This window comes from Pecten maximus, chromosome 3 (genome assembly GCF_902652985.1).
Source record: "Pecten maximus chromosome 3, xPecMax1.1, whole genome shotgun sequence".
Lineage (NCBI taxonomy): Eukaryota > Metazoa > Mollusca > Bivalvia > Pectinida > Pectinidae > Pecten > Pecten maximus.
In genome coordinates this window covers 42,514,266-42,533,257 of record NC_047017.1, presented here as the reverse complement: position 1 = coordinate 42,533,257, position 18,992 = coordinate 42,514,266, and the positions used below count along the sequence as shown (strand labels likewise).

Sequence of the window (18,992 nt, the reverse complement as noted above, 5' to 3'; positions counted from 1 at the left end):
AATTACGACACTGTCTCGCGAGTACTTATTGTCATCAGACAGGAATGTCAAATATTTCTGGAATTTACACATCTGAAGAATTTCAATCCTTTGCACCTGATACACGAATAAACATTACGAACACATAATCCTAGTCATCACTACTGTATTTTATTGGATTATTGATCAGAGTGACATGGTTCGTATAAAGCTGCCACGCGCCAGTCGAGAACATGTGTATTGGGGTCGATGTAATCGCCGAGTGCAGCTCACCAATGTTTATGTGTCGACACACGTACATGTATAGAGAGTCGCACGTGCCGGTTCATCTTCGACTGATCTAGAAGACTAGACGTTCAGTATTTAAACTAAGCTGATAAACAGCCATCATATTTGTCGTGTGGAGACGAGCAGCTATTTCAAGACCATGTTTTTCGTGAAAGCAGTCCGAGATTAATTCCCAGACATTACACGGAGTTACGTCCCTTCAACTGTATGCAGTAAGATCCTAAAATAGAACAAGTGTGCACACAGGTTCGAGCATGACCACTAGTTAATATTTAAAGTACAGACTTCTGTGTTTACAAACATTCAGCGGGCAACGTGTGTCAGTGGACTTGATGCGTTTTCATCCTGACAAAATACTTTGGAAATAATATTAAATATTGTATTAGAAACAAACGAACGGAGTAATATTTAAAGCGCGAAAATCTGGAATTAATGCAAAAAAAAAAAAAACAACATTTTTTGACATTAGAACAAAAAATTGAACATAGGTGCAAACGCAACATTGCTTTACACTGGCCATTCGATGGGATTTCTGGCGGGATCGGATGACGTTACAAGTTTGCATGACACACGGTATTATTTTTAGACGTTCCCGCGAGTGTATCTGCCTTAGGAAGGGGCAGCGCTGATGCCTAGTGTATGATCCGATTGCAGACGAATATCTCTGTGCCTTAGTTATAGTATTTTTTTTTATCAAGCTACGTCACTTTGAAACGAGATTTCACGTGACCACGGAATACACATATTTTGATCAGCTGTGAAGTGTAAACAGACAGACGGTCCGATGGAGTCGGACTACATCTTATGAATGAGATCCCAGCCTTGCATGGGCTTCATTTGTCAAAATGCATTAATTATTTTACAGTCTTCTGGAAAACCAAATCCATCCAATGTTTTTGGACAATATGGATCAGACGGATGCTTGCAATGATTTTCTGGATCCATGTGATTTGGAAGTAATCAATGTGAACTCGATCACTGACGAGAAACTGCGGTCAGCCACCCTCGAGTCCCTGGAGACGGGCAAGATCACACCCCTTCTCAAGGAGGAGCTTAAGTGTAGGATCCTCACACGCTGTTTGGAGGAGGGCAAGGAACTGTCCCCAGAAAGGGCCATCAAAATACAACCACGGAAGGACAAGGTCGGTTACATTATTTGTATCATATTGATTCGTGTTTTTCTTACTAACCATAATTTTCCTTGTGCACTTTTAACATGTTTTTATCGTATTTATTTATATTTTTGTTATTTGAACGATTGATAGTTATACATTTGTATATAATAAACAAAGTCGAAGCTATGTTTTAATATCACCGTTTCATGTAACTATTCTGTTGGCATATCGTATTAGAACTTTTACATTACGGACACGTGATACTAGTAAAGGTATTTTGAATTACGGTGTAACTTATACATGAGAATCCAGGTATGCATACCTGTACATTTCTGGGCAGTAACAGCTGTTTAAACGTTAGCATGACCTGAAACAATGTTATGTAAACAAATATTGAAGGACACTGGCCACGCGCACATGTTTTTGCAGATTTGTCGTGTTCTGCTGCACTAAATAGTTTTAAATATTTTCTCAATAAGTATACAAATGCGAACATACATTATTACACACATACTTTCTTAGTAATAATCTTGTAAGATTCGAAAAAAAATCAATTATACAATATCCTTTTTTTTTTTTTTTTTTTTTAAATTTGTTACATTAACTGATAATTACTACACGTTTTTGCATTAAAACATGCTATTTATCTGTATTTACACCTGTTGTAGTTATATTTACACAAGTAAGGGTGCGTTAATAGACTTTTAATAGGTTTCATTGACACTGTGGAAACGTTAAATCCAGTCGAGTTATCTACAACAAACTGTCCAGTTCTGTTCCCGAAAGCAGTCGATTAACTATGTCTTAGACCTAGATCAACATTTTAAGGTTTTTTCTTGTCAGTATAATTTGATATTATATAAAAACATTAAATTCATCTTGCACATTAAATTATGTGCTCGTACATTTTAAACATACATTTGTTTCGCAATGAAAATCATTTTGAAAATAAAATAATATTATACATTGTTTTTCAATGTATAGTATCACCTTTGGACGTTTAGACGATTTCTGACCGTATATCAACACTTATTAAGGTCACGAGTAGAAAATTGCGATGTTTTACCGTACATTATAACTGTTGTTAATTAATGTCTATAGTAGAATACTACGATGTATTACTGTTATTTGTAAATTAATTAAAACATGTAGCTTACATATCAAAGGAATTCTTGTCTTTTGATTTATTTGACAATTAGAGTTCAAATTCGTTTGTAAAGTTTTTGCTTTGAATTCGTTACGTTAATCGAATGATGATGATGATGATGATGATGATGATGATGATGATATCCAGTATCAAATATACAAGATGTAGTAATTTATTCTAGAATTATCTCGATTCAGTGTGATTGTATAAAGCTGCTTTAAAACAAAGACACGAACATTTAGTCTGTTAGAACAACGCAGTTACTAGTGATAAGAATCGACGAGGACAAGCGACAGAATATCGGCACGCGCTGTCCCTCACGTGTTGGCCGACCAGAACTGTTCCGTCTCCTTTAGAGCCCAAGGGGATATGCAATTTTAGGCTACCGTATATTCCGTAATATTAATTTAATTTGTGGGATAAAAAGTCTGGTACAGAGCGAGAGTCGGCTGCTCCGGTTCGGTGTCGGGTTGTACTGACTGTCTGTACGTTCTAATGGTGCTCGCGTCACAATCGATACTCCACTGATGAAGACGATTATTGTTTCACTGGCCCTTTCTTGTGTTTTATGCCAAACTCTCACTTTATTTAAGCAATATCTTTTATTTCGTTTGTCTCTGTTTTTGTCTGTCTATTTTTTTTAATACTTCCGTGACAACGTATTTTGTCTTCCGGTTGCTTGTAAGGATTAGGTAGTCGACAAATAAACACCATTCTCGTTTATATATTGGAAGCGTGTAAGTGATACGGATCGATGTGTCTGGTCGGTGTTTTACGGCCCGGATTCGTGACTTTCCAAGCAACTATTTTTGTTAAAGTTCCACTTTGTCTGAACGTCTAGACGTTTGTCTGCATACCTTCCGTCCATTTGTCTGACCTCGAAGGTAGACAGACATTTAAATCAGTCTGTCCTGTCCGTGATCATGGCCACCGAGTGTTTTTGAGTCATCTTTCAAGGAGTCGGCGTCGGTGCTAATACGATAGCCGGAGATTAGCGTTCGCTGGCTAGTTGTCCTTCCGCCCACCGGGCTGTAGATTGCTTATTTATTTCCTTATGCATTGGAAATAGCAATACAAGTTAAGTTTAAAGTATTTCATTGTGTGTTTTGGGCGATGTGATATGCTTTGCGTGTAGATTTGATTTGGCAGTGAGGCTGGCCGAACATATACCTGCTCGTTCGCTGGGTTAGATTGACATGGTATTGTATTGGCTGAAGAACAAAGAGATGGCAACACCCGATGTGTGTTCTATTCTCGGTAGCCGTACGTGTATTCCCAGACTGCACGTGTCCGACACAGCCAGGTTTTATTACTATCCCCAATACATGTATTAGTCACTGAGGCTGTTCACACTGCTCCTCTCTGTATTTATGGTACTGTTTTACAAATCCCAGTGTTGTTTTACAAATCCCTGTGTTGTTTTACAAATCTCTGTGTTGTTTTACAAATCCCTGTGTTGTTCTACAAATCCCTGTGATATTCTGCAAATCCCTGTGATGTTCTACAAATCTCTGTGATGTTCTACAAATCCCTGTGATGTTTACGAATCCCTGTGTTGTTTTACAAATCCCTGTGATGTTCTACAAATCTCTGTGTTGTTTTACAAATCCCTGTGATGTTCTACAAATCCCTGTGTTGTTTTACAAATCCCTGTGATGTTCTACAAATCCCTGTGATGTTCTTCAAATCCCTGTGTTGTTTTACAAATCCCTGTTATTTTACAAATCCCTGTTATTTTACAAATACCTGTTATTTTACAAACACTTATGATGTTTACAAATATCTGTGTTATTTTACAAATCCCTGTGCTGTTTACAAATCCCTGTGTTGTCTTGCAAGTCTTATTGTGTGCTTTTCTTCGTAAATTGAACAAAACGTTAAAACTATAATGCATTTAGCCTTGCGATTTAATCTTTCATCGTGAAATACATGCACTCGTTTAAGATTATGTAAGCCGAGGGTTTAAAAAGTTGCAATACGCTTGATATTAACCCTAATAACATTTAAGTTAAAAAAATGTAATACACTACTAATTTTCCCTTTTTTATTAGCTTTAGAAAAACACTATTTATACTAACTTGTGAATTTTATACTTGAATTCTGATCAACACGTGATTTTCACTATAAAAAGTTCATTTAATATTGCACTAAACTAAAATGATTTTCTTGCGTCATTACATTCATTTGAATACATGATTGTTCTATTATTTCACTTCCGAACCAAGAACAAATATCTATAGCGCATAGAAATCATGTATAATTCACTGTCACAGTCTGTTTCCAACAACAGTTAACCATCACAACAAAGGGAATGTTCACGAAAATCAGACTCTCAAGTAATAATTAAGTTACATTGAACATATTTCGAATGTGTTCTTGTCCACCCTAACTTGTACTAAATAGTGTTTCACGGCGACTCGTGAATTCGTAATTTTATTATGATATTAACCGTCTTTATCGAGTTCATAAGGATGGATGTGAGGGGCATGCCCGTATAATATATTGCGCCTCCGTAGTATCAGAATCACCAACCCTACCACTCCACCATCCCACCTCTCATCTACAAAAATGAATTTTGCAATTTTACGAAAACAAATGTACATATACAACAATTCTGAAGAGTCTGTGATGTGTTATCTTATTGTCAGCATTGGTGTCGTCTACAAAAGTTTATTATGTTATTGTCAGCATTGGTGTCGTCTACACAAGTTTATTATCTTATTGTCAGTATTGGTGTCGTCTACAAAAGTTTATTATCTTATTGTCAGCATTGGTGTCGTCTACAAAAGTTTATTATCTTATTGTCAGCATTGGTGTCGTCTACAAAAGTTTATTATCTTATTGTCAGCATTGGTGTCGTCTACACAAGTTTATTATCTTATTGTCAGCATTTATGTCGTCTACAAAAGTTTATTGTGTTATTGTCAGCATTTGTGTCGTCTACAAAAGTTTATTGTGTTATTGTCAGCATTGGTGTCGTCTACAAAGTTTATTATCTTATTGTCAGCATTGGTGTCGTCTACAAAAGTTTATTATGTTATTGTCAGCATTGGTGTCGTCTACAAAAGTTTATTATCTTATTGTCAGCATTGGTGTCGTCTACAAAGTTTATTGTGTTATTGTCAGCATTGGTGTCGTCTACAAAAGTTTATTATGTTTTTAATGCGTGCATGCATAAATATCCCATCGAATCCGAATCCTAGGTCGCCGTCCCTGCCCACTCACTTTGACCGAGATGAAATAGACTATAATAACGTCTGTCCAATGCTTTTTGTAATTATTTACACTGCAGCATATTTAAACTGAGAAATAGACGTCTCCAGGGACGTTCTAGAACCGAAGTGATCATATTTAATTAACTGTGAACAGAAGATAACAATCATATTGATAGAAAGGTGATTGTTTTGTAAAAGATTCACAACAAATTAATAACAGTCGACACTTGTACCCGGAAAAAGTGTAAATAATATATATGCCTGCTGTCGGTGACGAGGACCTGGCAGTGACGGAAATTCCAAACACAATCATGTTTGGGTGGTTTGTGTGAGTGGTAGGTCGAGATGCAGAGGTGACTTGTTCCACCCGACCGTAACATCACATAACAGTTGTGTAAAGTGGTCTGCCTACACGGTTCCTACGGCAGATTTACACTGCGCAGTCAGGATTTTGATCATGTCAAACAGCTAATTTACGTTTAAATGTTTAACACTCAATGACGCACAATCACGATTATTTACATTTCCAGGTTTCATTCCGGTAACAACTCGGGATTGAAAATGGCGCCCCGGATACAAAAATGGAATATAAAGCAAAAACAAACGAAAAGCTATCTGCTTTACACTTTATATTTGTTCCGCTTGGTATAGATATACCGTATTTTTCACAACCAATGCCACCATGTTTGCATTAGGTTACGTGAAGCGATGGAATGGTGCAGCAAAGCGTTTTGTGTGAAGGTATCATTGATTTGGTGTGAATTAGTGATTAAACTGTTTAAATGGGATATATAATACATAAACTGTAAGTACACACCATTGTCACCGAATTTAGACTTATACATATACTGATATTATTGTCCCCTTCTTTCCGCCCTGAACTGAAATCAGGGCGGAACTTGCGCGGTGTTAAATAGTGTTCGGCTGTTAAATGTCGGTTAGCGTCAGAACCAGAAAATAGTCAGAGGTCTTTAGCTAGCTGAAGTACCTCCACGGTGACTTGTTCCAACCCCCCATAACATCACATAACCAATGTTTTAAGTGGTCTAGCTCCACACCGCGAGATTCAAAGGGGACTTGTTCCATCCACCCGTAACACCACCACTAGATTCATAGGTGAATAGAGATACAGAGGTGACTTCTGACACCCTCTCGTAACATCACATTACTGTTGTGGAAAGTGGTCTGGCTTCACCACGAGATATTTATAGAGGTGACTTCTGATACCCTCTCGTAGCATCACATAATTAACAGTTGTGTAAATGTAAGTGTACCCGATTTCCCATCTCCAATCAGATACATAGAGGTTACACAACGGGTGGTCGTTGTATATGGTATTTCTTTCACTCAAGTAAGTTATTTTTCAAAACTTAAAAAAAACATGAGTTTCCACAAGATCGGTTTTAGTGTAAGGATCTGACCTTAAGTAAAATACCGCTAATTAACATGCAAAACTGACAATTTCGGAAATGAGTGGAAGTACATTGTATGAAATATTACAAATCATAACAAATAATAAGCAAATTTATCGGTTTTTTATTTTTTAAAGTAATAAACCGATAGAAATCTTTATATTAAAAAAAAATAAAACTAAAAAACCACGAACTACTTCTTGTGCGTTATCATTTCCGGGACCTCGTGAACCGGTTTTCAAGCATTAGCCAATTAAAACTTATTGAACCACGTGATTGAAAAAATAGCATCGGTCGAATGTCACAGTATCACTCAATCAAAATGCATTAAAAGTTTATTACACGTGTGGTATAAACTGATTGTTATTCAACAGAGGTAATGATTATTTTGTGCTCGAGAGTTGAATGACACCAGAAATGCCAGTTCACATCGAGTTCTAAACTTTCATACCCCGTCTAAATACCTTCTGTCCTTTATTTACAACACTTACACTAACAGAAAAAACATCAATCAAACGAGTTAGATAATTACGTCAATCAACGTGTTAGATAATTAAGCCAATCATTTGTTAGATACTTACTACAGGTACGTGTGTAGGACTAACTGGTATAATACGGGATTAAGTGGGTTTTTTCCTGTTTACAGTTGAAACCAGATGAGATGATGAAGCTGGAAAAAAGGCGAGAACAGAACAGAAGGGCGGCGAGGAAGTTCCGGATGAAGAAACATAAAACTACAAAGATACTGCAACAGGTACCCTGGTTATCTCCCTTAATAGAATTAGATGATATCATGTTAAAGGGTTACCATAAATACTGATCTCTCGAGATATACGATAATGGTCGGATATTTACGATGATATGTTTACTTGGAATGCAGTAGTAGTGTAACTTAAGTTAACCACCAGGGTTGTGGTGTCTTCTGTTTTTGTACCTTAGTAAACTAAAGTAACTTATACTGTCTGTCTTTGTCAGGAGTCGGACGTCTTGGAATGTAAGAACAAGGATCTCCAAGATGACATCCAAACCTTACTAAAGCAGAAGTTTCATCTCCAGAACTTGTTGTCGGAGCACGAATCCAGGTGTCGACTCACTCCCGTCTCGGAGAGGCTTTCTCCCGTGTCGGATCGACATACACCTATCTCGGAACAGGACCTGTCTCCCATGGATGATTACCGGATTTGTCCGATCGCGACACACGCGTTACCTCCCCAAAACTTCAACATGGACTTACCGTAAATCCGTGAACGACTCGCATATCATTAAATTTCTTCATCAAGTCATCAGTAAGCATTGTCGAAAACGTAAAATGTCGCAAAGTCCTTTCCTTGTGACTACTATTGGATGAGAGGTTTTGACTATCTACGTAATATATAAATCTTCAAATGGACACTATTTCCGACAATGTCAGTTCAACAACTCTCGCCAACTCTCGTTTTCATTTTCATTTATATTCATTGACGTTCATTCTGAAGATGACAACACGTGTATTCCATACATGGATAATCTGAACACAGGTAATATCCAGGGACGAAAAGACACCTGCAATGATCTCATACGATATTTTTGGAATGTCATAACCTTTACATAAATGAGTATAATCTTGGTGGGTTTTCCACATAACACTTTTTAATATTGACGACTTTTTCGTTCATTTTTTAAAAGAAAATCGCACAATTGTATTTGTATTTTAAGGAATCTGTATTAATGTAATGAGTAAGTTCTTATGAGACCACTGTATACTCGTAACATGTTCCCGCTGGTCCAGTGATGTGTACGTGTAGTGTTGAGATGGTGTAGGAATGTCGGTACTGTGACAAACCAGGCTACAACAAACAGTGATATATATTAACCATTCTCCATTATTCTAATACTGCAATCACTGACAAACGTTATCCCTCCTTAAAATTACAGGGCGTTGACTCCAGCTAGAATTATCGAGAAAGGACTTCTCGGGATTACTTTCTGATTACTTTAACCTGTTTGTTTCAGTTTGAAATTGCTTTGTCTTTTTTCTTCAAAGATAACAATTGAAGATAAAATATTGGCAATTCAAACAGCGCTCGTTTGTTGTGATGTAATTACGGATTGGAGGCTAATGCCGGTGATGCGGGGTGTCTCCTGAATCCCATAACAAGGTTTCCCGCAGTTTGGTTGCCCCTCCTGATTGAATTATCTAATTGGAGATTGACTCTAATGACATTGTAATTAGACACAGTCTTATCGTCCCCATCAATAACTCTCAGTGTCTTTATGGATTTTTTTTTCTATTGGATAAAATGCAAAGTTAGAAAGAAAAAAATCAGAGAAGGTTTTTTTTTCCGTGAATGGAAAGTGAGAAACGCAATATTGTAATGTACATTTGTGTGTTACAGAGGAACAAATCCTAACAAAATATATCAATGTTAATTGGAAGTGTATTTCATTCATGTTCTGATGATAATTTGTGTAACAACTACAAAACATAGCACTCCATTATGATACACTTAACGAGCAGTGAAACCAGAGCATGAGTTTATTATGGTACGACGATAATGCGTGTCGTAACGGCTCAGTGACCAGATATGTGAACCTGAGAATTCTAGTGGACATTGTGATATTGGTTACATTGTAACTGACCAAGAAAGGTTGGTGAGATAGCTTGTAGTCCACACTTCACAAATGCTCATACTTTTGTAGATAATGTTTTGTAGAATCCTACCTATTGTGTACTGTACTAGTGAGTTAAGGAAGGGCGTATGTACCGGAAGTAGTTCTGCCCCGGAAGAATTACTGCCACGTTATGACGTGGCACCATCAGGTGACAATGCTTTAAACTTCCCATTTGGTGACTGTACAGCAGACACGAAAATCACGGGTAAACCGGCTAGTCCTTCCCGATCGTTGTGGTAATGGCATTCCCTAGTGACGGCGATCCAAATGTCTAACAAACCGATAATTGTCGCCTTCAAATGGGAGTTAGTATTGACATCTTTGTGCCGATAATTTTCTTCTTCAGAGTCGAGATCGCGACGTAGTTCGCACATTCTTGTTTTCTACAAGAACGTCGATTTGTAACGATTGGACATAATATTATTATAAAAATACAAGTTACCAGAAACATTGCCATTCCTGACCACTTGATCACTATGGAATTGTGGTAACTACTTCCGGTTTATGTTGTATTCCTAGTTGTACTGATATAAGGTCAGTTCCGGTTTTCGTGAGCGATTTCCTGATTAGCTACCTCGGTTATTTTGAATGGTATTTACTGATTTGGCGTTTAGTCGGAACGCATCTGTTTACCACATTGGTACTCGTCAGATATGTTCATTCATTGACTTGTTTCCATTCACTATTGTACGTATGTCGACGGCCGCGCTTGATTTGTTTATCACCCCCTCCTTCCCACGTTATTTTGCAACGACTTTCAGAGGTTTACGATTGATCGTATTTTTTCAAAAGTCCACATCATAGTCGTCTTCTCCCAGTTTGTTTTTATCGGTGCTACTGCAGCTCTCACGTGAAAGTTTCAACACGGACCCGAATACGACCTGTTAATGTATCGGATTGTGTCGGCAAGCATCGGGTATCGTCGGTTGTAGACGGTTAATACCGGGTAATGTCGGATGCTATCGGCGAAGGTCGGAATCCTATTAGTTCCATTGTCTAATTGTGTGTGTATTTGTTATGTACATACGTACAGCTGTTCCCCTGATTACAATTATAGTTTGTGAATTATAACATTTGTTGTCCACAATTTAAATGATCTATCTGGAGATATATTTGTTTCTTTTGTTAAACATTCTATTGATTTTTGTCATTTTTCATGAACAAAATCATGTTGATCTCAAATGTTAAGATGGCTGTTTGTTTCTCACGAATTCTATCATTGTATGTCCATAATTGTACTTCTAGGAATATATGTGTTTATATGTTTGTTGGCCCTACATGTTGTGAAACTTGTTTGTGTTTGCTGTAATGAAAATCATTGTGCGTATTGTATTATATTATTCCACTACGATGTGACACTCCCGAGGGTCCGTCAGGATTTATAGATTCTGTTTCGCCTATTTCCTACGACAAAGTTGACTGTTGTTTCCTCATTATTCACACGAGAAGATTGTTGTAAGATCTGTTTGAAACAGAAGCCTGCTATATCTCCAGACAGTAGACTAATACCATTCCGTAGGTACGGATTGGAGGGAGTAGGACATCTTGATATTGGGACAAATTATAGAAATGATAATTTTAAATCGCGTTTATAATGTACAAGTGTGGTAGTTACTAGTAAGTTTTGTCCACGTGTTGCTGAAATCGAGCTCACGAATTCTTTTTAATGCGATTTATCTTCGTAATTAATACTTTTCATCAACGGAGATAGATGATAATTCAACCAACATACATAATTTATCACCAGAGTAAACAATATGGCGCAGCTGGCCCGCTATGTCTGGATGCAAAAAGAGATGTGGGCGTGGTTCTAGGCGGAGAACACGCTGTTAGTCATTACTATATTTAAGTTATGCGACATACTAAAATGGAACGTTGGTTATAATGCCCAAGACACTGTACTTACAAACATCATTTTACATATTCCCATTGCGCACGAACTTCTGCCAATTGTTGAATGAGTATTGGTAATAACAATGCTCCATTGTAATCGCCCATGATTTGTCAGTAGCTGTCTGTGTTGTTGTGAATGTGTTTAGATAGGCTATGTACATAAAGTCACTTCCATCATATATCTTTATATATATAATATCCCTGGATATTTTAATATGTGCGAGTGTTTTTTTTAAGATTTCATCTCTTATATTTTCTAAATTTCACATCCTTGTCTGTCTCGTTCAAACATCCTTTTCACGGCATCAAATGCAGTTCCAACACGTCTTAGTCTGTGTCCCTTCCCAGTCCACTCATCCCTGTATATGGTACGAACATTGAAACATACCATCAGATCAGGCGTCAAGATATCTCTTAAAAATCACCACCATGTTGGTAATGTCATTGCTAGATCTGGAGTCGGTTATTAGTTATTAGTATTGAATCATCGAGATCATCGTTAAAACTACAATGTATTTGGAATCGGACAAAAATATAATTTAATTAAGATGACAAAGGTTGTTGTAAAAATTGTTTTTAAAGCATATTTCAAACGGACACCAAAAAATTCTAGAATTGTATTAATTATTAGCGTCATTTGGATTCTGCTGGACTTGAGAGATTTACAAGTCCGGAATTCTCAATGTCCAAATAAGGTGTTATTTTCAACGTTCGTACAACGGGGTTCATAACAAACACTTCATAAAAGAGAGAGAAATACATCAATTATCATCAACATCCCTCTTGTGACGTCATTCCATCATCTCGTGAATCTCCAAGATTTGAATAATATATATCACTTAATATTATTAGGGAAAGAGTGATGAATATTTATTCCAGAAGTGCTTTTATATACACTTACACAATATTTATTGCAATGCGATGCCTTATAAATATGAATAGTTCCATCCAGTATAAACATGAATATGCAAATCAGTTATGAATATTTATAACTGGATTCAGATATATACAAAAAGTCCATCTCAAATTGTGTTTTTTCTTCATGCCAATGTATCGTGTCACCATGTTCAGCTATGGAAACTGGTTTTACCACCAACACTCTAATATATACGGAAAACTTACCAAATGAGTGTCAAATTCAGAGGTAGTTATTTATTTGTGTGATTTTAAGGGTAACGTTAAAAATCCCGTTCCTAACATTGACTAGAAATGTTGAGTAAACACGTAAATTCGATGTGAACGTTAGTTGATCGCCCCCCTCTTGGCTAATAACATACATGATGTGTACGCCTGGATACGAGGCATTGTCCAACGAATTTCACTTGTCACCACTGATGTTGAAATGCAATAATCGTCCCGATAATTAAAAACGTCCAGACACAACATATCCACCATTTTGGATCATTCATCACCAGGTCGAGTGTAGACTGGTCGCTCGCTCAGATCTATCCACAAGGCAGGTCACCAATTGTTTACTTTAACATCTAATTGAATGTAATTGCTTTTTAGAAGACTGCTCGTAATAAATCCTTATTTCCTATGTTTTACCAGTAATTTTATATAACATATTTCCTGACCTTATCATAATGCTAATATAAATTATGTTCCTGTTTTAGTCAGAAATCTGATACTCGTTTTCCTGTTTTAGTCAGAAATCTGATACTCGTTTTCCTGTTTTAGTCAGAAATCTCATACTCGTTTTTCCTGTATAAGAATTTGTATACGATATTTCTTGTTTGATACGTCAGAGCGTTTATATAAAATTTGTCTATTTTCCTCTTTGTCTTTTTCAGCACACTGATAAAGCTTTGTTTTCTATGTTCTATATCTGTAAACAATTGGGTCTAACAGGTAACCTTGCGGTGTAGGTAGATCTCGGCAGCGTTAATTTGGTGTCACCATCTTGTCCATAACCACATCACCCATACCCGACTTTTAAGTGTACCTTAAACAATATCTGAATGGCCAATGTTGACTTTATTAGATATTTTATCTTTTATTTCTATTTCATAAATTATTGTATTATTTTTAAGAGAAATATGATAATGTATAGATATAGATGATTTCATGTAGCCTTTCTTCCTGTCTACTAATGAGGGATATGTATTTTCTCTGAACATATTGTTTGTCTTACTGATGGTACTTTTGGAAAACGGACCTACGCCAATATTTAAGTATCAAAATTTCTATCGGAGAATTCTGCAAAAGATAACAACCATCTCCGATAATTTAGGTTTACAGTGTTGTACAATTATATATACTTTATTCTAAATTGAAAGTATTACTCGCGATATAACTAATCAATTTTTCGCAAATTGTAAGTGTCCTGTTTGACATAGTTCACATGATGGCCCAAACTAACATCAGTATGACAATATAATATGTGTTTTCCTCTCGGTGTTTATACAATAATCGGTGTCAGTGTGATGGTGTTCAGACAAAGCCAGACCGGCTGATATATACATGGCCTGTACACACAGCTTACGTGAGTTTTTGTCGTCCCGTTCCCCTGTAGTAGTTTTGTAAGAATCTTGTACAACTTCCACATGTTGCTGATTCGAACGTAGGTATTTACCGTGTCACATTCGAAATTAGTAGTATTAGGTTTTGTTGTACATGTGAACGATTTCTAGGTGAATACACACGGGTGTTTAAGTTAGAGTGATAAAAGAATTATCATTTAAATTGTACAGCTGGTTACAGTTTTTATTTTTCTATTTTCGTTTTTTTATGAATTTTCTCTGTTCTAAATGAACAGAGATAAAACACTTGTTTTATATTGCTATAATCAAAAATTTAATAAGAATCATTCCTGATAGACAAGGGGGGATTTTGAATGTAATAAGCAGACTTCTTAAATGTCTACGTTCAAATGACCAACGATTTATTGTATTGAGAAGCAGGTTGTTATGTAATAAGCATGCTGTCAAAGGAGACATTCTGTTTTACGGAAATAAACTTTACTGAAAATACTTAATTTTTATGTCATCATTATATATATTTCACCATATTCCGTTGTGTTTTTTTGACTTCGTACCATTGCATTCGAATATACCACAGCGTCGAGTTTACCCGTGTCAATTACCAAGAGAAAACTCCTGGTCAACATGGAAGTTCAAAATATAAACAGAGTGAACAACCAAGGAAATTATATAAAGTAGTGTTATTACAATAGGAAATAATATACCATAGCGTCAACACACAAAAGAGATGATATACCATAGCGTCAGTACACAAAGGAAATAATATACCATAGCGTCAACACACAAAAGATATGATATACCATAGCGGCAACACACAAAAGAGATGATATACCATAGCGTCAACACACAAAGAGATGATATACCATAGTGTCAAAACACAAAAGAGATGATATACCATAGCGTCAACACACAAAAGAGATGATATACCATAGCGTCAACACACAAAAGAGATGATATACCATAGCGTCAACACACAAAAGAGATAATATACCATAGCGTCAATACACAAAAGAGATGATATACCATAGCGTCAACACAAGGCTATGATATACCATAGCGTCAACACACAAGAGATAATATACCATAGCGTCAACACACAAAAGAGATGATATACCATAGGCCCAAAAAAAAAGAATTAACAAAAGCGTCAAACACAAAAGAATGTATCCCAAGCGTCAATACAAAAAAGAATGATATACCATAGCTTTAAACCACAAAAGGGAATGTAACCTTTAGCGTCAAAAACCAAAAAGATAGTAACAATGGGTTTAAACAAAAGAATGATATACCATAGCGTCAACACACAAAGAATGAATCCTAGCGTCAAACAAAAAGACATGAATACCAAGGCCAAAACAAAAAATGATATCCCAATAGCGTCAACACACAAAAGACTGTTTAACAAGCTAAAACACACAAAGGAATAAATATCCCTAGCGTCAACACCAGAAGATATGTTTAACCAAGGTCAAACACGAAGATATGTATAAAAAGCGTAAAACACAAGAAGAATGATTTTCCATAGCGTCAACACCAAAAGAGATATCCCATAGCGCCAAAACAAAAAAAGAGATGAATCCATACGTCAAACACAAAGAATATATACCATAGCGTCAACACACAGAAGATATGATATACCATAGCGTCAACACAAGGAAATAATATACCATAGCGTCAACACACAAAGAGATGATATACCATAGCGTCAACACACAAAAGAGATGATATACCATAGCGTCAACACACAAAGGAAATAATATACCATAGCGTCAACACACAGAAGATATGATATACCATAGCGTCAACACACAAAAGAGATGATATACCATAGCGTCAACACACAAAAGACATGATATACCATAGCGTCAACACACAAAGGAAATAATATACCATAGCGTCAATAAATAAATACGATACCGTTTATTTTCCATTGGTCTTCAGATATTTGATAACAAATTTTGTTATCATTACGCAATGTTAATGTTCTATTCTTAGTACTGTATGGATGTATTTCCATGGCGGCCAGCACTCTCAAATACATTTGTACATGTATAAAGTATTAAACTTCTCATAGAAATGTAGCTTGGAATAGTTTTGAATCACTTTATTGATACCTATTGATATTATAGTCATTTTGTAGAATTTGTGAAAAATATCCATTTTTACTTTTATCTAAACCCTTGGTATATTACTGAATCGTGAGTATTACTGACTACAAACAAAGCAAATATGATAGAATGAACTTTTTTATACTCCCGATATACAACGTAACAAAATATCCTTTTTTAAATATCGGCCTTCATGGTTAACGTTTCTCAATATTTATAACTAAATATTTGATTTATTTTTATCAAATTAAAATCCTGTTGAATGATTTGTGTTGCGGGCATACGGTGAACTTTTAGTTTTGATGGTTTTCCAGTCTAAGGGGTTCACCCTAAATATGTAAGGATATTACTTATACAATTATAGGGAAAGTTTGAATGGGTTCACACACACTAGGTACAGCGGGAAGCTTTAAGGGTTCACACACACTGGATATAAAGGAAACTTATAAGGGGTTCACACACAACAGTTATATAAGGATATCACAGTTATAGAGGAAAATTTAGCACTCTATTTGTCTATTTTCACGCTTCACTGACTCTATCAGCGGGTGATGTATATCGACAACAAATCAATAATGTTAATGAGCCTGTATAGATATGATAATACTATTGACAGACTACTAACCAAAGTACTTGGTGTATTGGGTACAGATGTGAAAGCCTTTGTTTAGTCTAGTGTTTAGTGATGTGAAAACACAAAGCTCGGTATCATATGGCGAGTTTACGTAGGTGAAGTTCACATTCATATACTGTATATTACCATCAGATGCGTCATAAATAATTCTTTATCTATAAAAGTGGACATGTTGTACGCAATGACCCTTTAAATGAGTAAATTGTCTGTACGTTCTAGGCAGACGTGTATTCAGATGTAGACATCGTAAAACTTGCAAACAAATAAAATGGACCCCTTGACATGATTCATATGCAGATTTTAATGTAACGGAAAAGTAGGCTTTTATATTGACAGGTGACTACATCATAACATGGTTAAATCTCATGACAAATATACAAAAATCTAAAAAGAGTCACTTGTTATTTATATTTGCGTTTGCGGAAGTTGGGCTTTGGTATAATAACTTTGTATGTACACTTAGCCATTTGTAATATATCTTTGCATCTACAGTTACCCATTTGTAATAATTTGTGATAACACTTTACCTGTACAGTTAGCCATTTGTGATAGAATTTTACACTTACAATTAGCCATTAGTAATATAACTTATTAGGAGTAAAATCAGATTTATAAATATGTGTATAGCTTAACTTGTGTAGAACGTTACCTTGTCGATGTAGTGTTTTGATTCTTTTGAGTCAATATTGTGAAGGTGATAAAATCAAATATTGATAGTATCAGTATCGTTGGTTTTAAATACTATACCTTTACCTTTGATCATTAACGACAAGTCCTATCATATTAACGTTAACCTAGATCATTACATATGCATGGATTTACCATACATAAAAGTATGTATAATAACTGTAAAGATATTAAGCTTCAAAATATCTACTCTTTTCAAACATACATTTTTAATTCTACTTAACGTTCTTGATAAAACTATATATAGAAATTGTCCACATTTTAACTCAAATATTGTCTGCGGATCCCACAAAAAAAATCTTTATTTTAATGCGATACAGTATGAGACTAAAATGATTCAGGTGTATATATAACATTACCGAGAGTAGATCCTTCCCTACTGATATTAAAACAGAATTTAAGACAAAGCTTCTTAATCAAAACGGATAATATATAATACACACAAGTAAATAATATACCATAGTGTCAAAACACCAGGAAATATATACCATAACGTCAATACACAAGGAAATATATCATAGCGTCAATATAAAAGGAAATAATACACCATAGCGTCAACACACAAGGTTATGATATACCATAGCGTAAACATATACCATAGCGTCAACACACAAATAAATAATATACCATAGCGTCAACACACAAGGAAATATATACCATAGCGTCAACGCAGAAGGAAATATATACCATAGCGTCAATATACAAGTAAATAATGTACCACAGCGTCAAAACACTATGACTTATATACCATAACGTCAATACACTGGGAAATATATACCATAGCGTCAACACACAAGGAAAAATATACCATAGTGTCAACACACAAGGAAAAATATACCATAGCGTCAACACACAAGGAAATAATATACCATAGCGTCAACACACAAGGAATTAATCCTATATTGTGTGTGTGATTGTTATAAAATCCAGAACCAGCATTACTACTCGTTCTGACATCATTGATAGTATCAGTATTGTTTGTTTAAATGACACAATCTACAATAACCTAAACACACACGAACTAATAGACCTCCCATCCAAATATATAACACGAGTGTAAAATATGAACAAAAATATAGATTGGCATGGATACTCTTGTTAAAAACAAGACGATTAGGACCAGGTGTTCCGGAGGGAGAATCATCTTCCGCCCTATCGACGACACCCACTCTGTAGATTCGAGTCACATTCTCAATATGTGAACTAGAGTAGTGACAACGGAACTACTAGCCATATCAACAAGCAACGAATACGTTTGACTTCAAATCGCGCAAGGAATTCGAGTACATGTATTTCCAAATGAGATTATGATGTCGACCATTCAAGGTTCTCATGGCTTCATCAACCTTCTCTAACACCATACAGTGTTCTCATGGCTG

General features: G+C 35.8%; 1 protein-coding gene across 1 annotated transcript; it reads left to right on the top strand.

The window, feature by feature from the left end:
- The first annotated feature begins 270 nt into the window (after positions 1-270).
- On the top strand, positions 271-14,673 carry LOC117324250. The gene is made up of 3 exons (XM_033880020.1): positions 271-1,409; positions 7,803-7,910; positions 8,132-14,673. The coding sequence occupies exons 1-3, from the start codon at positions 1,158-1,160 to the stop codon at positions 8,393-8,395; spliced, it is 624 nt and encodes a 207-aa protein (XP_033735911.1). The 5' UTR covers positions 271-1,157; the 3' UTR covers positions 8,396-14,673.
- Positions 14,674-18,992: the final 4,319 nt, after the last annotated feature.